The 23,636-nt window shown below is 64.4% G+C and overlaps 1 protein-coding gene across 2 annotated transcripts; it reads right to left on the bottom strand.

The window, feature by feature from the left end:
* Positions 1 to 2,381: 2,381 nt before the first annotated feature.
* CD81 (CD81 molecule) lies at positions 2,382 to 20,843 on the bottom strand. Of its 2 annotated transcripts, XM_079709072.1 has the most exons (9): positions 20,664 to 20,685; positions 11,352 to 11,485; positions 9,130 to 9,244; positions 5,418 to 5,515; positions 4,572 to 4,646; positions 4,187 to 4,291; positions 3,686 to 3,787; positions 3,058 to 3,144; positions 2,382 to 2,966 (listed from the first exon to the last, which is right to left on the bottom strand). In XM_079709072.1, the coding sequence occupies exons 2-9, from the start codon at positions 11,379 to 11,381 to the stop codon at positions 2,904 to 2,906; spliced, it is 675 nt and encodes a 224-aa protein (XP_079565198.1). In that variant the 5' UTR covers positions 11,382 to 11,485; positions 20,664 to 20,685; the 3' UTR covers positions 2,382 to 2,903. The 2 variants fall into 2 exon arrangements, with proteins under 2 accessions (XP_079565198.1, XP_079565199.1); XM_079709073.1 differs by lacking the exon at positions 11,352 to 11,485 and having other exon boundaries at positions 20,664 to 20,843.
* Positions 20,844 to 23,636: the final 2,793 nt, after the last annotated feature.

Here is a 23,636-nt window from a genome sequence, read left to right as displayed (position 1 = left end):
CCAAAATGAAGGCACAACTCCAGGAAAGGGGACACGAAGTAAACGTCAGTGGTGTCTGCTTTAGAGCTGGCAGGACCGGAGCGGGGAGAGAATTTGCCCGTCATACAGTACGTTGCAGTCAAAGCTGGAGTTCAAACCAGACTCCGGCTTCCTAAACTTGCAACACCGTCCCCTGGAATCGCGGGAACGCCTGTGGTGAGTGGGACACGCCGCGGGGAGACGAGGATCGCGCCCCAAGACAGGGAATGCGGGGTCTGCGTCTGAGTTCTCTGAGAACTTCCCGAGCTCAGCGCAGGGCAGAACTGAGTACAGGCTGAGGGCCTGGGGGGCTCGGAGGAGGGGTTTTCTCAGGGCCGGGATGCGGGCAGGCCAGGTCCCAGGGAACACTGGCTTCTTTGCCGGTTGTCTCGCTCCCCTGGGAGGCGGACCCTTGAGTTCCTCCACTCCACGCGCCCAGGGCCTCGGCCCGTGCTCAGCAGGCTCTCCGTGCCGGGGGCTTAAGTTCTGGGGCCAACTCGGGTGGATGGGCCAAGGGTCCGGGCCTCACGAGGGTCTCCCTGCTCGGCGCAGCACACTACGGACAGCGACCTCCCGGAGCCCGACCGCCCAGGAGCACCGTCCTCCCCACCACAAACCCACCGGCTCACCGCGACCTGGCTGCCTCCATCTTGCGCCGCGCTCGGTCCTCTGGGAAACTGAGTCCTCTGCCGGCTGAGGGCCGCGGCTTCCGCGCCTGAAGAACTACATCTCCCACAAGCCACGGGGCCGCTACTCCCGAGGCCTATCGGGAGTGTGGTCTCTACGCATTCTCTGTCTTCCCTCCCGGAAACGGCGCTCTCGCGCGAAGAGACCGGAATTGACTAAGGCCAGGGGGGGGAGACTGGGAGGCAGAACTACGACTCCCAGAATGCTCGAGGGCTTACGACCAGCTCCGCGTTCCCGGGGCCACAGCGCCACTTGCCGGAAGCCGCGAGGACCGGAAGTGCATCGACGCGTGCGGCGCCGTTCCCGAGCACTTCCGGTCCTGGCCTGGAGCGACCGGCCACGCCCTCGTGGGTCCCGGGAGCCGGGTAGCAGGGCGTTCCCCACGTTGCACGCTCGTGCCAACCTCCCGACTGCCCGGGCCCGCTGTGCGGCAGCCCTCCTGGGAGAGGCGCCCTTACCTATTCCTGCCGATGGCCTGGCTGGTTATTTCTGCCCCGAAGCGCAGGGCAGATCCCGGTCTCCCCTGGACGGGCCGCACGTACCTCGGCCCGGGGCCCAGGCGGCCGGCGCCCTTTCCCTGCTGGCACCTCACCTGCTGGACGGCCAGAGCGCGCTCCCTCGCCCAGGGCTGCACCCCGGAAATTCAGGGTTCAGGCCATGCTGCGGCCTAGCCCAGGGACCCAGAGAGGAGACAGGGCCCGTTCTGATCATCCCTAAGGCCCCCCATGCAGGGCCTCACCAGGAACGTGGAGTCCAGGCCACCGCAGGCAGCTAGTTCACACCGCAGCTAGCAGGGGTGACACCCAGGCCTCGGCCAGAATGTTCCCAGGACTTCGCAGCACAGGGAGAAGTAAAAAGGAGCGGGTTCCTTGGGCCATCCAGTTTTCCCAACCCACCAGCACCTCCCTGGACTGTGGAAGGGCAGGCCCGCTGCGGCCCTGTGACCCCCAATGCAGGGCTGGGGTTAGTTTCCAAAATCAGCCCCCCAAGGAGTCCCCAGGGAGCCCTTGACGTATGAATCCCAGCCAGGGGCTTGTTGTCTCAAGAGGTCAAGTTAATGTACATACGGGGGGTACCTGCATGCAGCTCATGGTGACATCACCCAGCATTCCCGCTGGGGGCAGCAGCCTACCCAAGCGGTGGCTGGGCCTCAGTCCACGGTGGTGGGCCAGGCAGGCTCCCCCAGGTAGTGGCTGAGGCCTTGCCCTCCAGCCCCTGCAAGATGTGGCCACCCAGCCCCTTGACAGGACGTCTGCAAGCAACTAGAAGGTCAGAGAAGAGCCCCTCAGACCCTTGGGAGGGAGCAGTGTGTCCATCCTCCTGAGCTGGCCCTCAGGAGGGTGGGGAGTCTTGCAGGGGCCCCACATCCTGTACCACATTCTTGGGCCGCCTGCCTGCCCTGCACAGACCCCGCTGGACAGTGGTGCACAAGGAATGGGGGTGGGAGGGAGGGCCGGGTGGAGGCTGCTCCAGGTGGCACAAGGTCCAACAAAGGGGCACTCTCTCCGCGGAGTCCTTCTGAGCACCCCACAGACACCCACCAACAGGGTCGGCAGCACAGCCTGGGCCCAGCGAGGTCCAAAGAGCTGAGCACCGCCTGCGCCAGGCTCCTCAGCCCCTCGGGCTGCCCCTGGGTCTCAGACACCACGGGCACAGGAAGGGGCCGGACATTGTGGTAGCATGCCTGATTTTTCCTTCTTTATTGAATGACTTTCAAGATGTAATTACAATCGAAGGTGACGCGTTAGAAAGGAGAGGTGCACTGAAGGCATAAGGCTGCTCGTGGACCCGGCTCTAGAGACAGGTGGCCGGAAAGGAACAAGGATTAAAAAAGGCTGAGCGTGTGCCACCCATGGGGACGGGTGGGTAGGAGGGCACAGCTCAGCCGGACGGCCCTTCGTGGCCCAGAGGAGAGGCCCGGCTGAGCAAGCAGAACCCCCAAGCAGCCCCAAAAGCAGAGGGGGCCCCTGCCCTGCAGTCCCCAAGGCCACTCACATGCCACCTACAGGTGACATCAGCCCCGAAAGCAACGGGGAACTTCAGGACAAGAACAAAACCCCAAAAGTAAAAAGGCTGATAAGTGTAGCAGTGATACCAGGAGGTTATATACACAGGTGGTGACGGCCCCTTCTCAGAAGTGTCCGGGTCACTCTGGGGGCACTGCAGGGGTCCCAGCGGCCCTCCCTGCGGCCTCAGCCTCAGTACACCGAGCTGTTCCGGATGCCACAGCAGAGCACCATGCTCAGGATCATCTCAAAGATCTGCGGAGAAGGGGGTGGGGGTGGGCAGGTGGGTCAGCACCCGGAGACCCGTGGGGGGGCCCTGAGCAGATGCCCGGCCCGCCCCACTCACCATGATCACAGCCACCACGATGGCGGCGATGCCGATGAGGTACAGCTTCCCCGAGAAGAGCTCGTCGATCTTCCCGTGGCAGTCCTCCTGAGGGGGCGGCGAGAGAGCAGTCAGAGGTGCCCGTCCTCAGCCCCTGGCGAGGCCGCAGCCCAGGATCATTGCAGAAGGAGCACAGAGGGGCACAGCCCTGCCCCCAAGGACCCCTCCCAGAGGTGTGAACAGGGCCTGGTCTCTGCCAGGTTTTAACTCACATCGTTTTAAACAATCACGGAAATGGCGAGTGTGCCGTGTGCGCCCTCTTGCACTCAGAGATAGGGAAGCACCGCCACGACGGGGCTGACCCGGGAGGTCAGGGTGCCTCCGTGCCAGGTTCGGAGGGCTCCCCCATCGGGAACCTAGAGACTCGCCTCCCCGTGGGCCGGCCGGCAGCAAAAATTTGGCCTCAGCCCCCAGGCAGAGCAGCCCCAACTCCAGCCACAGCACTGCCCAGTATGGCCGTGTCCTTGCCCTTGCCAGCGGGAGCCCGGAGAGGGCCAGCCACCGCCCAGGACCCACCAGGGGTGGCAGCCAAATGGGGAAGCAGGCAGGCCCCGCCCCACCCTGGGAGGCCCCACCCATCACCACACACCTTTAGCAAGTTGCTGACGATGTTGCCGCCCGAGGGACAGAGGCTGTTCTTGAACACAGAGGTGGTCACTGTGGTCAGCGCGTTGGAGCCACAGCAGTTAAGCTGCAGAGATGGAGGGCACCCGCCGTCAGCCCTGGACATGCAGCCCGCAGGCTACAGAGGCCCCAGGAGCTGCGCCGGCCAAGCATGGGGGCGGGGGGCTGGGCGGGTCCCCTCCAGGGGGAGAACAGAGCCCAGGGGCCCCACTCTGCTCCCTCCTCCCACTCAGCTGTGCTGCGCAGAGACCCCTGTACCCAGCTGCCTTGGCTCATCTAGTTCCCACCGGGGACCCCCAGGTCCCTCAGAATCTCCCCAGGTCCCAATGCCCCTCCCGCTCCTGGCTGAGGTGTCACTGGGAGGGCAAAACCCCCGGCCCCGGGACGCCCTCCCCGGCCCCTGCCTCTCCCCTGGTCCCCCAGCCCCCAGGGACGCCCTCCCCACCTCCCCCCAGCCCCACTGTACCGTCTCGTGGAAGGTCTTCACCACAGCCTTGGCGTTGTTGGCGTCATCGTCCATTATGGCCTGCTGCAAGGCCTGGTCGTAGAACTGCTTCACGTCCTTGGCGATCTGGGGAGGGAGGTGGTCACAGCACAGCGGGACTGCCCCCGCAAGACATGCCCTCACCTGGCTCTCCCAGGACAGACCTGCCCGCCACCGAGCCCTAGAGAAGGTGACCCTGCCTTCCACTCGGTCGCCATGCTGCCTCTTCCAGAAAGCCCTCTGTGGGCTTCCTACCGGGAAGAGCCCTCCCAAAGCACCCTGCAATCCGACCCCTCCCCCGCAGCCCGAGCCCCTCCTCCCTCCCCACCAGCAGCCCCCCTGCCCCTCCCCATGGACACTGCCTCACCTGGTCCTTGTTGACAAAACCCCAGATGCCGGCGGCCACTTCACAGGCAAAGAGGATCACCAGGCAGGTGAAGAACTGAAAAGGGGAGGGGAGGGCGGAGAGGGGAGGTCAGAGCCAGCCCGGGGCTTCCTGAGGCCCCAGTGACCGACTGGCGTGTGTGCGGTGGCCGGTGGTATCCACCCACCCAGGACCCGAAGAGATGAGAGGCGTGGAGCCGAGAAGCAGAATCTAGGACTCGGCCCGGCAGCGAGATGCCAATGTTCTCATCATCCCCAAGGGACCAGGCTCCACAGGATGGGGTGGGTGTGGGAGGGGAGGACATGGTTGGTTCTGGGCGGGTCGGAAAGGGCAGGGAGGCAAAGCCCATGGGAAGGTGGTCACCGTGGTGTGCCTGGGCTCGCCCACCGGAGACACAGGCACAGCCTCCTGCAAGCCCACGTCTCCCAGACACCAGGCCCTGGGCAGCACAGCCAGGCCTCCACTTCCCGTCGGTGGGTGACATGCCCAGGGGCACCTGAGGCTGGCTCTGGGACTGGGACTCACTCCCTATTATATCTGTGGCTTTTTTTAAGAAGGAAGAAAGAGAAAAAGCAACTTTGGAACTCAGTAGGAACTAGACAAAAAACTAGATGAGACGGCAGTCCACCTCGGAGGGATTTGAGACCCGATTGGGGAAACCAGAGAGCTGGCGTTCTGGGGGAGGTCCACAGGGCCAGACTGGCCAGGGGGGGCACCAAGCTCCACATCGGGGACTGAAGGCATCCTGCCTCCACCAGAGCTCCCGGTTCTGCCCCCGGCCGGCCCCGCAGCCCTCACCCTCAGCCCAGCCCCGGCCCAGGGCCTTACCGTCCCCAGCAAGCACTGGGACTCCTGGATGGCTCCGTAGCAGCCCAGGAACCCAACAAACATCATCACAGCACCCACAGCAATGAGGATGTAGATGCCTGCAGGGGAGAGACGGTGCCCTCAGGGCCCTGACAGCCCAAGGAGGCAGGACAGACAGACACCCCGATGCCCCCGGAAGCCCTCCTCCCCGGGCTGGCGCTGACACCCGCCCTGCTGGGAAGACGTCAGATGCCTGGAGGCTTGGAGAGGAGCTGCAAGGGCTTGGCAGCCCGGCGGGACCGTGTGGGCCCCTCTCCAGGCCTCAGTTTCCTCCTCTGTGACATGGATGGAGACCGGCGTTACCAAGGCCAGGACCGAACGGCCCGTGGTGAGTGTTCAGAGAACTCAGTGCGACGCCACAACCCGGACCCTCTCTGGTTCCCGCAGTCTCCGGGACTTGGGAGCACCGTGGAGGATCACCCCCATCTTGGCGCAGAGGACCCAGCTACTGACCCGTGGGGTGGGGTGGAGGTGAGCCCAGGGGTCTGGCGATCCCACTTCACTTGTGCCCTCTCAGGCGGGGGCTCGAGTCCAGCTGCTCTGCTCAGAGGAGGGGGCTCTACCCGGCTGCTGAGGCCCTGACCCTGGGGGCTGGAGCCTGCTGGACGCAGAGGCCTGGTGGCTGGGACAGCTCAAGGCTGGTACACGGGGTCAGTCTGCCCCCCTGGCCTGCCCAGCACCCATGCTGGTCATGCGGCCCTTCTCCGCGTCCACAGCTCAGCCAGGCGGGGCCCGCGCCCCTTGAAACGCGGACCACGTCTCTCCAAGGACCTCCCACAACCGTAGTCCTACCAGCAGACCTGGGCCCACCCCCAGTCGCCATGGTTACTTAGCGGGCAGGCAGCCCAAGCCCCCTCCACAGTGCTAGGACAATGGGTCCCAGGGCTCCGGTGCCAAGGGCCTGTCGCCCCTGCCTGGCCAGGCTTTGGAGAAGGAGCCTGGGGGCCAGGACCCACTGCTGGGCTCAGAAAACGCCCAGGGCCTCCCCTCTGGACAGATGGAGCCTCCCGCCAGGCCTGCCCTCAGGGGCTCCTCACTCGGGCACAGCACCCTTGAGCCAGGTGTCCTCTGCTCTGGTCCTGAGACCCCTATCTCCACATCACTACCTGAGGTTCAGCGAGATGGCATAGGGCGCCAGGGAGGGGCACCTTGGCGTTCCGGGCTCTGGAGGGTCCTGCGAGAGGCTGGGAGACCCAGAGGCGGTACCTGACCCACCCACCCCCCCAGGCCCAGCCCCAAGCCCCCCACGGTGCCGGGTTTCCACCTAGAGCCCTCGGCCTGGTTCTGGCCAGTGAGGTCCGGGACCCCCCTGGGCTCTGCAGCATTGCCTGGGGTGCTAAGCCAGCCCAGCTCACCCTCCCCCGCTGCCTGGCACTGGACAAAGAGCCCTTGTCAGGGCCCACGTCTGCTCCCCCACCTCCCTGGCAGGCCCAGTCTGCATCGGAGCCAGCAAGAGGCTCCAGAAGACCGGCCCTGGGTAGGCAGGAACTCTGTGGCCAGAGGGGCTCTGAGAGGCCCCTGCCCATGGGGACACAGCAGAAGGTCCAGGGGCTGGCACCCAGCCTGCCGGGTGGTCCAGCAGCTAACACTGCTTCCCCAGCAGCCGGCACTGCTTCTCCAAGGGCAGGATTCTCCAGAGCCAGGAGAAGACAGGGTCAGATCCCAGGTGACGTGCGGCCCCCAGTGAGTGGACCGGGGGGACACCTGCTCCAACGCCAGCCTTGCCCCTGACGAGCCTCTCCCGTGGGACCCCTTCTCCGCCAGAGCCTGAGCACAGCCCCGCCGCCTCCATTCTCCCGCCAATGTCCCCCCAGACATCTGCGCGCCAGCCTGGACTGTGTCCCTAACCCAAGTCTGCAGCCCGTTGCCGCTCTTGCCCCATCCTGGCCTGAAGCAGGGGAGCTTTCAGCTCCTCTCCTGCCTCCTGGGCCAGATGCTGGGCTGAGAGCAGGAGCTGCCCCAGCCACGAGGCTGGCGGCCCCGGCCCCAGCAATTTGGGTGGGACCCCTTCCCAGACTGCTCGCCCTGGGGCCGGTTCAATTCTGCCACCAGCAGAGCCCACGCTCACTGCACCCAAGGTCCCAGAGAGGGGGACGGAGAGATGGCAGCAGCCCTTCCCACATTGGGACAGAGGCCCAGGCACATGCTGGCTCAGACCCCTGCGGAGGCTCTGAGAGGGAAAGGAGAGGCCTGGGAGGAGCCCCGCGGGAGAGAAACACCCCTCGAGGGCCCAGAGGACACTCCTGCATCCTCAGACGTGTGGGCCCCGCTGACTGCCTTGCTTCTGAGGGGGCCTGGCGCGTGTGCGGGGGCCCCGGGTCACGGACCCCTTGTGCCCTCTCAGGGGGCGGACTCACCCTCTGTTCCTGAGACTCAAACCTGTGAGGGGTGCCACAGCGCGGAGGGAGCCCAGGAACCTGCGGAAGAGGGCTCGGGACCCTACCCGGGACAGCTGGCCCCGGGAGCCCCGCCGCCAGAACCCCAGGCTCCGGTCTCCGCCCCCCGTCCACGGCCCCCGGAACCCAGCCCTCCCAGCGTATGGCCCAGAGGGCCACGGGCAGGGAGGGGGCAGGCACCCGCCACGGCCCTGGGAGTGAGGTGAGTGTGTGGGCCACTGCCGCCGAGGGTCCAGCGTGTGACCCGGGGTGGCTGCTGGCCCCTCAGGGCGCCCTGAGCCCTGAAGGTTCCCTGCCCTGCTGCTTGCCTGTGGGAGCGAGAGGGGCCGGCCCAGGAGCCAGTCCTTTAAAGGACAGAAGCATCTCAACAAACACTCCCACAGCTCCACAAGGGCCAGGCCCCACCTTCCCTGATGGGGGGGGCGGGGCCCCAGCAGGAGGCGGGGGCACCCCTTCTCCCCTCCCGCCCCTTTGTCGCTCCTCTGACACTCCCACCCCCACCCTGGGGGCTGCTGGCCCAAGCCCCCCGCCCCCCAGCCTGACGGACGCCCCAAAGGGGCCGCCACAGGCGCCCAGGAGGCAGACTCGCAGCCTAACAGGGTGGCTATAGGTGTGGCTGCAGGGCTGAGTCATGCAGGCCCTGAGTCTCCATCCAGGGGGCTCCGGGCTCCAGCCCCACCCTCCCAGGAAGCCTCCCCTGAAACACCCACCATGACACAGGGGAGCGCAGGGGAAGGGGGCAGGCGCGGCCCAGTCTCAGCGCCACTCGACATTCCTGGTCCGCCACTGGAAGGGACCTCTGTGCTGCCCAGCAACGCCCCCGTGCCGGGCCTCCCGAACGTCCCTCGGCCCCCGCCCCGCCCAGCTGCCGCTCTCCTGCTCCTGCCCCCCAACCCCAGGCGATCGGGTGGGGTCCCAAAAAGCCACACACACACCCCCCCCAGTTCCAGCTCTCCCTGGGAGCACCCCCGGCCCAGGCAGGCACTGCACCAACTCCAGAGGGGACCCTCAAGGCCCCCAGGCTGATATAACCCCACCTGCTCTCTGGCTCCGTCTCACCCTATGGCCGCAAGAGCCCTTCCTGGCTGGCCTCCTCCCTGCCCCAGCGAGAAGCCAGCCCCGCTGAGCTGGCTCAGCCCCTGCTTCCTCCTGGAAGTCCTCCCCTACAGCCTGTCTGAGGCCTTACTGAGCTTACGATCACACACCCCAGTGGCCCGTTCCCGCCGGCCCCCGGTCCAGAGCTGGCCGGGGTCCTCAGCCCGTCCTCTGCCACTTACCTACGTAGAAGGTGTTGGGTGCAGGCCTGTCTCCGAGCTCCAGGTAGAGGAGGTTGGTGGTCTGAGGGTCATGGCGAAGCCACAGGGCCACACCTAGGATCACACCTCCAGCCAGCTGGGGAAAGAGCAGGGCATGGTGTCACTCGTGGCCCAGAGCCCAGCGGTGGTGAGTGTGAATCCACCACACTACACACACACACACAGAGGAGGCTGCCGAACCCTCCTGTCCGCTGGGTCTGCGTGAAGGGCTTCCCTCCAGGCAGGACTCACTAGCCCCTGGGGTCTGGGCTGCTGCTGGCTCCAAATGTCTGATTTGCTGCCTTGGTTGTCAAGATGCCCCGGGGGACCTGGGCATGGGGGACCATGTGGCTGGTCCCCAACCCTCCCGCCAGCACCACTGGAGTGAGACTCCCAGACAGGCTACCAGATAAGATGCAGGACACCCGGTTAATCTGCATTCAGACAGACAACAAATACTTCTTTAAGGAGGGGGTGGGCACTTGATGCCACTGGGGCCCTGGTGTGGATGGCAGAGGCTGCTGGGGCCGGTGGCAGCCGGGAAGCCACAGGGCCAGGGCTTTGTGGGGTAACTGCCTGCTGTCACGGAGATGGGAAACTGCCGGGAGAGCAAGGGAGCTCGCGGTGCTCGCCAGAGACCGCAAGGTGGAGGCTGCGCTGAGCGGCGGGCAGGAAAGGGGGCTCCGCTCAGAGCCCGGCACGGGGGTGGCGCAGGCTTCCAGCTGACTCATGCCCCTGCGAGCACAGTGGCTCAGGGCTAGGTGGGGTCTGTCCTTGAGGGTGAGCCCAGACCGGGCCCAGCAGGCCCATGCCTGAGCATCTGACCCACCCAGTCAAGCTGGCCCCCGCACCCCAGCCTCCTCCCTGAGCTGCTCCCCGAGGCGGTAACTGTCCCCGGAGCTACAAGCACCAGCTCCTACACAGACCGTCAGCTACGTGTCCAATGAGGAAGAGAAACCAAAAAGCGGACCCCAAGAAGACCACCTGGCTGGCCCAGTGCCTCTCCCCAAGGCCCTGGCCAGGGAGCGCGGCACCAAGACAGGCTCAGTAGAGCATGTGAGACTCGAAGCCCCAGCACCAGGGGCTGCCCCAAGGAAAGCCCCAGGCATCTCCAGGGATCTCCAGGCAGGTGACGCTAGGGCGCTGATGGGGGGTGGGGAGGCCAGGAGCCCCGTGGCCCCGGCTCTCCTACGCTGGGCTCCGTGGACGATGAGGCTGGTGGGGACCGCTGGGGACCGCTGGCATCGGGCAGCAGCCGGGCTGCCCCCGAAGGTGGTGCTGTCGACACCGCCCCCCCAGGGCGGGACGGCACCCTCTCTGCCCCCCTCTTCCAAACGTTCAACTAGGGACTCCACTCCCCACACCCAGGGCAGCACGCTCGCTCTCCCCCTTCCCGGAGCACATGCAGCAGGACCGACAGGGTCCCTCCGGGGCCCCCGGGACCCCCCTGCACACCCCTGGAAGGGCAGTGCCGAACTCCCAGCGTCCCGTGGCTGCTCCTGGTGCCTGGCACACCCACAAGCGGGTGGGAGGGCCCAGGGACGGGGCAGGGGGAGGGGGAGGGCGGGGACGGGGCAGGTAGGCTCTGGAGGGAGTCCTGCTCCTCTGGCTGCGGTCTGCAGCTCCAGAGCAGGCGGTGGTGAGGCTGAGGGTTGCCGTGGTAACTCTGGCTAGAAACCGCCACTTACTCTGTTTTGAAACTGTGGTCCAGAGACAGCTTTGTGAGACGTTCCAGGACGGAGGGGGTGGGGCAGGGGGAGCCCTGTCCTGGGCCTCCTTTGCAGTCACAGAGGCCTGGCCCCAAGCCCTGACTCAGCCTCAGCATCCCCGTCGGTAAGGAGAGCTGAGCGTGGAGTGGCACCTCCCGCCCCCCTGGCTGGGCTGGGACCACTCCCATCTTCCCCATGCAGCCCCTCACCCCAGAAGCCAAGGGGACAAGCCCATCTAGGGCACTTGGTCCTAACAGAAATGCTGTGAGGGTAATGCTTATCCCAGCACCCAGATGCTAACCGTGGGGTGGCAGGCAAAGTCCTCATCTCTCCTGTCTCGGGAAGGGCTTTCCGCTGCAGACCCCAGGATGTGTGGGGAGCAGGGGCAGAGGGGGGACAGCAGCCTCCAGACCCCCCTGTGGCTCCAGCCCACCTCCTGATGGGTGAACAGGGAAGGCAGTCCCGCCTCCGGGCAGGGGAGAGCCTGGTGCTTACGTGTACCCTCCTCAGCTGGTCCTCAGTCATTCCAGGCCCCGCACAGACCCGCTGGGGTGGGCCTGGATGAAGGCAGTGGTGGCAGTGACCACCCCCAGTTACGGGGGGTGGGATGGGCGTTCACCTAAGGTCACCTACGGAGGAAGGGCAAAGGCAGCACTGCGAATCCCGCCCCCCAATCCCCCGACCCAGGCCACGAGAAAAGGCAGAGGGTGGGGTGGACCCGTGCCTCTGCAGGGAGGGGGTGCCCAGGGCAGGGCAGGGGTCCCAGAAGCAGCAGAGGTCTGAAAGAAGCCTGATCTTCAGAAGATAACCCACAGACTGGGGCTTGCAAATGGCTAACAAAGGACCCGTATCCAAAATTTATGAAGAACTTGCAAAACTCTAACGACAAGAAAACAAACAACCGATTTTTAAAAAACGGGCAAAAGAAAAAAAAATTGGACACTTCACCAAAGAAGAGATGTGCACAGCAAATAAACGCATGGAAAGACGGGCAGAGTCATTGGTCGCAGGGAGATGCAAATTAAACCACAGTGAGACACCCCCAAGCAATGGGATGGGCTTAAGTGAGAAGACCCCCAGGCGAGGGTGGGGAGCAGCGGGGACACAGGAGACAGAGCTCAGGTCCTTGGCACGTTCTCCACCCCTCCACCCGCCATGCGCCCAGCCCCTGCAACCCCAGTACTGCCCCGGGGGGGTGGAAGCTCGTGCCCACACAAACGTGCCAGCAGCTTTCCTGGTAACACCCCCAAACCGGGGACAACCCGATGTCCTTCAAGCGGTGAGTGGGTGGATGCCCACCAGCGGGGGAAGGGAAGAAAATACTGGAACTACTGACACAACCACCAGAGTGAATCTCCAGATAACCCCGCTGATCATCAGAACCAGACCAAGAGGAAAAACTACCACCTTCCGATTCCGTTCATATAAAAAGTACAGGAAATGCCGATCACGGGCACAGATGACAGGCCAGCGGGTGGCCTGGGATGGGGAGGAGGGATCCCAAGGCCCCAGGGACACCTCTGGGGGTGATGGATACATTCACTCTCCTGGTGGACCACCCTCTAGGTCTCACAGGTGCCTCCTTACGTCAAAACCTACCAAGTTGTACATTTTAAACGTGCAGTTGACGCTATGTCAAACAAAGCTGTTTAAAAAACCCCACACACCCAAATCCCTGTCCACTGAACTTCTAAGCAGCAAAGCCTTTAGGGGTAAATGTTTCTTCTGGTCCCAAAGGATCCAGCCTGCTGTCTTCATGACAACCGTCCACCAAGGTGAGGACCCCCAGGCTCCTAGCGGCCAACAGCAAGCATCTGGAAACGCTGAAGTCTTGTCCACAAAACTGAGGTTTTAGGGTCAAAAAAGGGACTGGATAAACTAAGGAACACTTATGCCCGCTCTAAAACGGAGTCCAGACTTAACGGAAAGCACTTAGTCCTCGCATTGGGTGGGAATCAGAGTGTGGCTGCCAAGGGCCCCCAGAGCCTCTGGCTGCTGGGTCATCTCAGGACCATCTCGGCACCTTTGTGCCTCCAATATCCTTGTGTGTATAATGAGGAACTAAAAGTACACAAGCTGAAAAGATGTGGTACATATATACAATGGAATATTACTCAGCCATAAAAAGGAACGGAATTGGGTCATTTGCAGAGATGTGGATGGATCTAGAGACTGTCATACAGAGTGAAGTAAGTCAGAAAGAAAAAAACAAATATCGTATAATAACGCATATATGTGGAACCTAGAAAAATGGTACAGATGAAAGGGTTTGCAAGGCAGAGACACAGATGTAGAGAACAAACATACGGACACCAAGCGGGGAGAGTGGAAGGGGTGGTGGGGGTGGTGCTGGGATGAATTGGGAGATCGGGATTGACATGTATACACTGATGTGTATAAAACAGATAACTAATAAGAACCTGCTGTATAAAAAATAAAATTCAAAAAATAAAAATAAAATAAAAGTACACAAGCTGACCTACGCAGAGCGCTCAGATGATGCCGCTGTACACGGAGAGCGTTTGACAGAGCCGGCGGTTACTGTGCCCACCCTCGGCGGTCTCCGGGCAGGCTGCTCAGTGGCAGAGTCTGACACATCTCCACTCACCCCCTCCCTCTCTCCTGCCAGCTGGCCTGGCGGAAGTGCCGCTGCCACCTGCTTCTGCATCCTGAGATGCTCCTGCATCCTGAGATGCTCCTGCTTGGGTGGGGCTGGCGAGCAGCTCAGGAAGGAGCCCCTAACCTATTGGGATTACTGAAGGGTTCCACAGCAGGGGACGGCGCGGACTGATTGTAATCCTATGAAAGATGCAGTTTCTGTTTCTTTCTTCCTCCTTTCTGAGAATTAATAAATAATAGCGTCAACTAAAAAGGGCGGGGGGGGGTGCTGCCAAGTACACTGGGTTCCTGCCTGGCCTGTCTGCGTTTCCAAGAAGCAGCTGAAAGGGCGTAGGAGTGGGTGCTGCCCGGGCAGGCCTGGGGCAACCTTCCCCCCCCCCGGCTCCTGCCAGGCCCTGGGTGGGAGCTGAGCTGGGATCTGTCTTCCATGCCTCCCCACCCACACGTGCTGGCCCAGTGGTCACCCCAAGTCCTGCCCACGCGTTCCAGGAGTGACAGGGACACCCACGCATCAACGTGCTCCCTTAATTAGCAGTGCTGACGCTCTCAGAGACAGATGATAGAGGGGGCAGCTCCCTCGTGACCCGGGAAGGGCCTTGGCTCTGAGCCACTCTGCTCCCTAACCTGCCACCGCAAGGGGTGCGCACTCTTGCTGGGAAAATGTGCCACGAAGTGCCCATGCAGCTCGGCAACCAGGAGGTCCTGGGGGCCCGGAGACCCTCCCCAGGAGGGCAGTGAAGGCCACAGGCAGGAAACGCCCTGGCAGACACCGGGATAAGTCAGAGGAAAGAGGTGCAGCAAAGACCCTTTGAGGATGGGATGTGGAGGGTCAGTGGGGGCAGAAGCCACCACCCTCGGGCCGGGCAGGGACCTGGGTCCCTGAGGGCTGACCCTCCATCTCCACCCACCATGAGAACAGGGTGACGCAGGGCCCGACCCAGCCTTCCCTGGGGTGGGCAACGACCCTACGGCCCTGTCGTGCCCTCCGGGAACACAGCCACCCAGCTCCAGGCGGGAAGGAAGTACAGAGAGAGGAGCAGCGACCCTCGCCTCAGCCAGGAAGCGGAAACCACCCTCCAGGCCCCTTGACGTCAGGAAGCTGCCTGGACTGGCCTCTAAGAATAGCTGCGGGGGCGGAAGAGGACACTGGGCCCCGCCAGCTGCGGGATGCAGGAGCCCCTTGTTGCCGGGAGGGGAGTGTAGGCCCCCAAGGACACCCTGCCACCTCTCCAGGCACAGCGGAGTGCGCCTGGGGAACCCGCAGGGCCCGCCTGCTTCCTGGGCCCGTCCCCGAGCATACCTACCACCCACTGCAGGCGGGGGCCCTACACCCACCCCACTGGCTGAAAGGGCCCCTCCTGTGGGATGCCCCTCCATCCCCTCGGCCCCTGCAGCGAGGGGCGTGTGGACACAGACGTCCCAGCCACCCGCCAGCAAAGGGCACTCGAGGGGCTGCAGCGGGGCGCACACATCAGACAAGGAGGATCTGGATAGGCTGGGGAAACACTGGGCGGAAGACAGGAGGTGGTGGGCCCAGGCAGGGGCCGGAGGTGAGTGGAGGGGCCCCGGGGCAGGCCGGGTTCCCTGGCCGCCACGTGCTCCCTGCACAAACCCAGGCACAGCCCCCCACCCTTGGGGATGCCCTGGCCCTGCCTCGGGTCATGCCGGCCGCAAACCACACTGGCCCTGGTTTCCAGTCTGCCTCCACCACTTCCTCGTGTGGGCACCCGGGACCTTGGTCTCCTCATCGCTCCCGTGGGCCAGCTGGAGGCAAAGGGCATGGCTCCAGCCCAGTGCCCGCCTGGCACAGGGGAGTGGGACTTCGTGTGCGCCTGAGCTGTTATCTCGGGGACAGAGGGGAAGACTGTCCGTCCAGCAGGTGGGCGGCCGAGCCCCTGGGATGGGGAGCAGAGAGGGCCTGGCCCGTGTGAGAGGGAGACTCCCCGTGAGCTCCGGGGGCGGACAGGACTGTAGAGGGTGCTTCCCAAACCCGCCGAGCACCCCCAAGACCAATGCTATCAAACTCTGGGGCTCAGGCCTCCCAGCACCTGGGACTGGAGACCAGGAAGGCGGGCGGCCTGGGGTCTTCCCTTCTGTTCCCCTGCAGCCCCGGGGTCACGGCCTGACCTCCAAATCCCCGCCAGGAGCTGGCTGCTGGCTACCAAACTCAACGCCCAGCTGCAGGTGATGTGACAGGTAAGGCGGGTTACAGAGCACCGTTAGACACTCCCCGAGGGAGAGTTACGACCCAGGCTGGCCTGCGTGTGGGAGTTGGTACAGAAGATTCCCGTGCGACGGTTCGGGATGCCAGGGGGCCGCCCACGGGCCGCCCACCCCCCCACTCCGCATGGTCCCAGCTTCGTGTCCTTCACCTTCTCCACAATCATCCTGTTACCCCAGTAACTGGGGGCAGGGGGAGCACTAACCTTCCAAAGTTAGAAGGGGCGTGGCTTCAAAGAAGAGGGCAAGGGGGCTGCCTGCTCCCCAGGCCTCTGTGGCGTTCGGACCCCCGTGACTGGGCTCTTGACCACCCTGCCCTCAGCACCCTCCCCCACCATGCACCGAGCCCCAGCTCTAAGGTGCCTCCCTGCCCGCCGAGCCCCGCAGCCCTCGAGCCCAGGGAGGGTGGCTACGAGCCAACAGGCACCCCTGCGACCACGCGCTGGTGGCCGGCCAGGGAAGGGAGACCTACTGCCAGCTGATGGGCCACCCCTGGGGCCAGGCCCCCTGCCCGCCTGTGGGGATTCCCCTAGCACTTGGGGGCCCACCTAGAGTCCCAGGTGGTCTTGCGTGAAGCAGCACCTGCTCTGCCATTGGGAGGAGGGGCTTAGGCCGGGCCCCACAGTACAAAGTATGGGGGCGGGGGAGGGGCACTGAAGTCCAGAGGCTGGGTCACACCACACCTGCAGGACATCTGGAAAGGGCCGATTCGAAGTGAGCTTGGTGCTCCACGCAGCATGAGGAGTCCCGGCCACGGGGGCGTGCTGCCTCCAAGGCGAAACCCCCAGTCCTGGCTGCTGGCCCAGCCTGCGTCTCGGGGGGCGGGCAGAGGCAGGGTCCCCGCATTTCTCCCCCACCCCTACCTGGGGCCCTCTCCAAAACGCTGCGCAAGTGCAAAGGTGACGTCTGCCCCTCCACGGGTGCCCGGACTCTACACCTTATTGATCTTCATGGCTCTTCCCTGTCATGGGATTTCAGGCGCTGAAATGAAGGCGGGGGGCGGGGGGGTAGATTATATGGGAGGGGGGTGCTTTGGGGGGCCCATCTCCCTGTCTGGACTTGGAAGCAGTATGAGTTAGGGATTGGGGGTGAACTCAATTTCTGGAGGCACACTGAGCTGGGGGCAGGGGTGGGGGTGGGAAGCCCACAGGGTGGGCACCGCATCGGCACTGGAACAGAGCCGGCCAGGGTCCCAGGCTCCCCGCCTCTGGCTCCAGCTCTGCACCCCGTAATGCCCAGACACTCTCCCTGGGGCCAGCCAGTCCTGGGCACAGACCACAGATTTCCTCTTCTCAGCAGGCCCTGGCCCAACGGCCGTTTCCCCAGAGCGTGGCAGCCAGATGCCCGGGGGCACCAGGGGAGCTCACTTGCCCCCCCACTGAAACCAGGAACAGAAAATCCCTGCCCCCAGCCAGAGCCCGCCTGGGTCACATCCCCTCTCCGAGAAGGAAGGCGACAGAACCACTAAGTGATAGACAGCCATGTGCTGTCCGGAAGCAAGAATTTAAAGCCAGTTAGCAGGGCTTCCCATCAGCCCCACTCCCAGCCAGGTCTGGCCGCACTGCCCCTGCTACCTCTGGAAGGAAGCCCTGACTGCATCCGGCTGGAGGAGCTGCCAGTCCCAGGCAGGGCCGCTGCCGCTCCCCCTGCAGAGGAGAGGCTGTGATCACACCCATTTCACAGATGAGGCGAGCAGGGCTCACACAGGGCGTGCGCCCACCCCAGGTCGCCCCAGGTCGCCCACTCGAGTGGGGTGAGCAGGGAAGCAGGGGCAGGCGCCTCTGCTCATCCTGAGCTGCTCCAGCAGCAGGGCCCTGAGCCCCAGTCACCTCGTCAGGAAGCTCCCGGGCCCACCCCACCGGCGGGAATTCCATGCCCTCGGGGGAGCATCTGCACTGTCTCCCCAGCTCGGGCCGGGCCGCTGCTCTTCCGCCTGCCGTGTCCCCACCTCACACCTCTGGGCCCGCCTGGGCAGGGGGCCCCAAAGCAGGCTGGGGTCAGGCGTGCTGAGTGCACACAGCCTGGGCCCCGGGGTCTGGCGCTGAGAGGTCGGACAGCAAGTGTGTGTGCTGGTGTGTGTGGGCGTGCATGGTGACCGGCTCCTTCTCAGACAGCATGCCAGCCTGCCTCTGATGCTGCCACCCACGGGGGAAGGCTTTACTCTCTGAAATGAAACTTTAAAAAGTGCCCAGATCCAAGGACTGGATCCTGCCCAGATCCTGGTGGCGCAGTGGTTGAGAATCCGCCCGCCAATGCAGGGGACACGGGTTCGAGCCCTCGTCTGGGAAGATCCCACGTGCTGCGGAGCAACTAAACCCATGCGCCACAACTACTGAGCCCGCGAGCCACAACTACTGAGCCTGCGCTCTAGAGCTCGTGAGCCACAACTACTGAGCCCGCGAGCCACAATTACTGAAGCCCGCAAGCCTAGAGCCCGTGCTCCACGACAAGAGAAGCCACTGCAGTGAGAAGCCCGCACACCGCAATGAAGAGTAGCCCCCGCTCGCCGCAACCAGAGAAAGCCCGCGCACGGCAATGAAGACCCAACACAGCCAAAAAAAAAAAAAAAAGCCCAGATCCAAATCCAGACACCCATCCTCAACCTCTTGACCCAGCTCCCACCCCCAGCACCCCCTTACTGCACTGTGGCCAGGTGCACGGTGAGTGGGTGGGGCGGGGCACCAGGAGCCCTCCCTCACCCACTGGACCCTGCGGGGGCCTCCCAGGCACCCAGGCGTCTAAGCCCCTTCCCCAAGTCACTGCCTACACTGGCCAAGGAATGGGGTCTTCCCTACCAGCCACCATGCCCAACACCCATTTCCTGAACTACTCCGACAACAATCCCAGGGGAAGGACCCCCCGCTTCAGCGGGGAGGAAGCCCAGGACCAGAGCAGCAGGGTGGGGACTCCACCGAGGTCCAAACCCCTGGCACCATGCTCTTGGCCAAGCGATGCTGGGGGAGGGGGTGCACAGAGAGCCCCCCCCCGCCCCGCCTGGCTCAGCGTGGCATCCCACCACAGGGGGCAGCCCAGCATGGGTGGGTGGGGCCTTGCTGCCACTGGAAGCAAATGTTCCTCTGGTCAGCTGGGCATTCCCAGGGAGGGAGGGAAGGGGAGAGGCCTCAGAAACAATTCCTTAAGCCCAAATACAAAGTGGCCCAGGGTGGGGGTGGGGATGTGTCAGGCCTCCACCCCTGCTGCCTGGGAAATTACCAGAGGTACCCAGGCTGAGCTGGGGGTGGGAGGGACTTACCTCGCCCCTACACTCAGTCCAAAGGCAAGAATCCACTCCTGCTAAGTCCCCTTCCTCCGCCCCCCTCCCCCTCCCACCAGGGCCCTCCCAGGCTCTGCGGGTACGGACAGGCTCAGGGGCTGGCAGAGGGGCGTCCCGGTGACACCCCTTGCCAAGACCACCCCTTCAGCAAAGGCTGCCCGGCCCACCCTGGCCCATCCTGACTGCCTAACTGCTCCCACCCCCAGGGTAGAGGCTGCTGGCTACAGGACCCTCACCAGTGCCCCTGCAGGGAAGATGTGACACCTCCACTCCGTGTCCAGTCCCTGCCCTCCCCACCCCAAATACCTCAGTGCCCCGAGGTCCACCCTGGGACCCTTGGCCGTCCAGATGGCAAACAGATGTCCCCAGGCCCACACACTTTTCCAGGAGCCATTTTAAAAGTTTACCCTCCCAGTGTCAACTTAAGAAAGCACCCACCAGACGTTGTCCTGGTCCTCCGTGACAAGGGGTGAGCAGCCTGGGGTGGCGGAGAAGCAAGAAGGGGCCAGGAGGGGGCCCGAGTCACTATGCCCAGGGGACCGCAGGGGACGCAGGACACAGCTGTGAGAGGGGCTCCCGACAACCATTCCTGGTCCCTCCGGGCCAGAAGGAGATCTCCACCCCCCTAATTCCAACACTGACAGGAAATGGAAACAAAAGCCAAAGCTTCATCAGTCCCAGGCCAGCAGTGAAGACTGATCAGGAAACACAACTCAGGCCACCAGCCCACAGACCCCAGGAGACCCTCCCGCACCCTGAGCCGTCCAACCCGTGGGCTCCTCTTTCCAGAGAGGCCTCCCAAGCCCAGACCTGGACATCCACCCAGCCCCGGCACCCCTGGGGCTCGGAAACCCCAGGTCTCCAGGCTCCCTGCCTGTGCCAACTCAGAACACTCGCCCAGCCCCTTGCCCCTCACAGCCTCCATGGCGCCCCAGGGGGAGGACGGGCTGGAAGGTCAGGCTGGGTGAGGAGGGGAGGAGGATGGGGCTCCACAAGCTGGGGGCACGAGGGGGGAGGCACCCCAGCACGCGGGCCACCCGGGGCCCAGGGCGCTTCCTCTCTGCGTTTCGCCCCGGCCCGGATCCGCCCCCATACGACCCTCAGGGTGGCGACAGCAGGCAGGAGGGTGAACTGGACTGGGCCCAGGATGGGGTGGACGGTCCCCAAGACTCTGGCGGAGTGTGCGTCGGCCCCCCCCCCGCCCCCGACACCGCACTGGGCCGCCCATCTAGGGGCGGTGGCCCCGATGAGCTCATGGGGGCGGGGCGTCTGGAGCCCCGCCCTCGAGCCCCTCAGTCCCCGCGAAGCAGGGTGGTCCCAGAAACGGCGGCCAGGAGGGCTGAGCAGTGGCCGGGTACCGGGTTCGGAGCGCGCACCCACCGCACCATCACCATCACCAACCGGGAAGAGACCCCAGGTCCCCAAACGGCCCGGCCCGGCCGCGGGGCTCTGGGTCCCGACGCACAGAGGCCCGAAACCCGTCTTGGAGCCCCCCGCCCCACCCTCGAGGGGCACGGCAGTCCCGGACGAGCCCCACCGCTGCGACCCACAGGCCTAGGACCCCCCACCACGCGCTCGGCGCACACAGGTGGCCCTGTAACTTGGCGGCCCCGTTGCGCCCCCTTGGCAGGGCCTAGCGGGGCGCGGCCTGCCAGGCTCGGGGAGCGCCCTCCCACCCGCGGCTCCGGGCTCACCCAGAAGACGAAATTGAAGACGAAGAGCAGGTACTTGATGCACTTGGTGCAGCCCTCCACCCCCATGGCGGCGCGGGCGGCGGGCGGCCTGCGGGGTGCGGGCCGGTCCTGGGCGGCGGACGCGGGGCCTGGGCGCCTGATGGGCAGCCGGTGGCCTGGCGGGCGGCTGGGACGCGCGGACGGGGGGCAAGAAGGGCGCTGGAGGCCGGGCCGAGAAGCACCTCTGTCTTTGCCGCCGTTGCGCGCTCGCTTTCTGGCCGGGCGCGCGCCCCACTCCGTCACTTATAGGGCGCCGAGGCCACGCCCCCTAGGCCCCGCCCCCGACCCTGCCGCCAGAGCGCGGAGAGGCAGCAGCCGCAGCCCCCAGCCCAGCCCCCGGGGGGCGGGGCGCACGTCCCTTCCCCCCGGCTCACACACATCGGGGTGTCAGACCTGGTGCAGTCAGGACCTCGGGGCCTGGACACAGAGTGCCACGCGCGGCACGCGTCCCTGGGCTGCAGGCGCGCTCGGATTCCCCTAAGGGGCCGCGCCGGAGGACAGGCCTGCAGGCGGGGAAAACTGCTTTCCCTCCTCCCTCAGGCGCCTGGGACTCTGGTAGCAGGCCCCGCGGAGGAGGTGATGCACGGGCGCCAGCTCTGCCGAGACAGCAGCGCGCTTGGTTCACAGCGCTCCCGGGATAGGAACTCGGGTGGCGGTGGTGCGGCCCTGGCCTGAAGATCCTGGGAGGCAAGCCTAGGCCGCCAAGCCCTTGTCCCATGGAAGGGGGAGTCCCTGAGGGCTGTTGGAAGAGTCTGTGCTGGAAAGGTCACAGACAGGGTGTCCCCCAGGTCAGTGTGGTGTCCAAGAGGCCCAAGCCGCTTATGGAACCTCCAGGTGTTGTGTATTTCATGCACAGCCTGGTGGCGCCAGTACCGCAGGGGCCCGGCCCCACACTCCTGCTGACTCCAGAGGGCTAAGGAGGCAGAGGGGTGACTCATCAAGCTTTCTCCCCAGGTGACAGCAAGGTGACATGCAGCTGGAGAGGTGAGAGCTCTGCGTCTGCAGTAACCCTGGCACGAGTGACTACTGACCACTTGCAAGGTGGCCAGTGCCACCGCTGGGGACTGAAGTTTTCATTCTGTTCATTGTACAGTGGTTTGAATTTCAATAGCCGTGGGCGGCCAGAGCAGCGCTGTCGTACTCATCGGGCTCTGGTAGTTTTGTAGTTTTCTTGGTGGCTTATTGTAAAGTTTGTTTTGGCTTCACGCTTGTGTAAGAGCCACAAGCACAAGTGTTGGGTTTGTGGGTGTCGAAGGGACGTTACAACAGAAGTAACATCTTTGGGGGTCTGCCCAGATCCTTTCTGTTGAAGCGGAGGTAGAACAGGTCTTCAGTATGAAGAATCGCTTGTCTAGGTGCCCTGGGCACCCTGCCCTCCCATCAGCTCCCTGCTGCCCACAGTGATAGGGACATTTCCAGCCAAAGGTGTGGGCTGTCCCTTCCCTGGACCCTCTGGGGAAGGGGGTGGTGGGGGCAGAGAGCCCCCCCTCAGGGAGCGGCAAAACCACGCACCTGCGTCCTCGGCCCGCCATCCCCCAAAGTGGGTCCCGCCTGGCCAGCTTGTTCTGTCCTCTGCTTCAGTCCTGCATTTAGCGGGTGCCAGCCGTGTGCCAGGCATTATTCTAGGAGCTCACTGTGAGGAGCTGGACAGCCAGGACCCCTTCGCTTGAGGACCTTCGGCCCTGGTGAGGGTGACAGATGTCACCCCGCGATGATCATGCCAGTGCTGCAAAGGGGGGGAGTTCTGAGGATGTGTGACAGGTGGGGGGTGGCACCCCTCCCCGTGGGTCCTGGAAGGAATCAGCCATGGAGCCACCCCTGAGGGGTGCTGGGGGGAGCATTCCAGGCAGAGGGGTAGCTTGGAGGAGTGGAAAGGAAGCTGGTGGGGTGGGAGCAGAGGATGTGGGAAGGGCTGGACTCTGAGGTCTGGGGTTGGGGCCAGCGGTGAGGTCAGGGGCCAGGTGGGCTGGCTCTTGGGCCTGAAGGCCAGAGTGGGGCTGCACTGGATTCTGGCCCCAGTGCGAGTGGCTGGGGGTATTCCACAGGGGAACCTCAGGCCTTGCCCCTGTGAGGTAGCTCGCATGGTTATGGGAGCTGGGAATGACCTGCCGACTGCACACTGGCGGCCCAGGAAGGCCAGTTTGGTGATGTCATCCAGTCTGAGTCTGGAGGCCTGAGACCCAGGGGAGCGGATGGTGTAAACCCCAGTCTGAGGGCAGGAGGAGGTGACAGGAGCTGTCCCAGCTCAAGGGGTGGGGCCAGAAAAGGGCACGTTCTCCCTTCCCTGTCTTGTGTTCTGTTCAGGCTTCGGGGACCAGGTGGTGCCCTCCCACCTGCTCTCCTGCGTCCGCGATTCAATGCTGATCTCACCTGGAAACACCCCCCAAGACTCCCCCAGAAATAATGTCCCACCCGGGTGCCCGGGGCTGGTCACATTGACACAACAGTAAATATCACAGGGAGCGGTGACATGATGTGTGTGCCAGTGTGATCGGGGGCGGGGGGCGCCCAGCGGGGGTGTCCTGGGGAAGGCTCCCGTCGTTGGCTGGACTGCAGCGCTTTCCATCCCAGCTCCAGGACGCATGGACAAGCTCCCAGAGGGGCTACGTTAGAGAATGTGGGAGACGGGGCAGAGCTTGCTATGCCTGGGATAGGAGACCCCCTCCCTGCGCTTCCCTTGCCCTGCGGCCCTGACTGCCCTAGGAAGAGGAGCTGATGGGGATACAGTGGGCAGCTCGGCTGGACCAGCAGGCTTTGCTGCCCAGCTGGGTTTGGCCTGAGTCCTCCCCTCCCAGTGACTTCGGGCTGGTTCCACCGTGTCCCTGTCTGCCGTGAAACATGACCACAGGCCCAGGCACGTGAGCAAGGCCTGGCCATGGGAGGCAGGAGGCCAGGGCCTCCTTTCAGCTTGTCTGATGGAGAGGCTTCTCTGCC

Source organism: Hyperoodon ampullatus, assembly GCF_949752795.1.
Source record: "Hyperoodon ampullatus genome assembly, chromosome: 7".
Classification (NCBI taxonomy): Eukaryota; Metazoa; Chordata; class Mammalia; order Artiodactyla; family Ziphiidae; genus Hyperoodon; species Hyperoodon ampullatus.
This window is presented reverse-complemented; position numbering and strand designations above follow the sequence as displayed.

Excerpts from the sequence above, each read along its gene's own strand:
- CD81 (XM_079709073.1), bottom strand. The coding sequence starts at position 20,729 with ATGGGGGTGGAGGGCTGCACCAAGTGCATCAAGTACCTGCTCTTCGTC. Across the intron at positions 9,245-20,663 it reads TCTTCAATTTCGTCTTCTGG|CTGGCTGGAGGTGTGATCCT; the intron begins GTGAGCCCGGAG and ends CTCTTTCCCCAG. Across the intron at positions 4,647-5,417 it reads CCCAGTGCTTGCTGGGGACG|TTCTTCACCTGCCTGGTGAT; the intron begins GTAAGGCCCTGG and ends TCCCCTTTTCAG.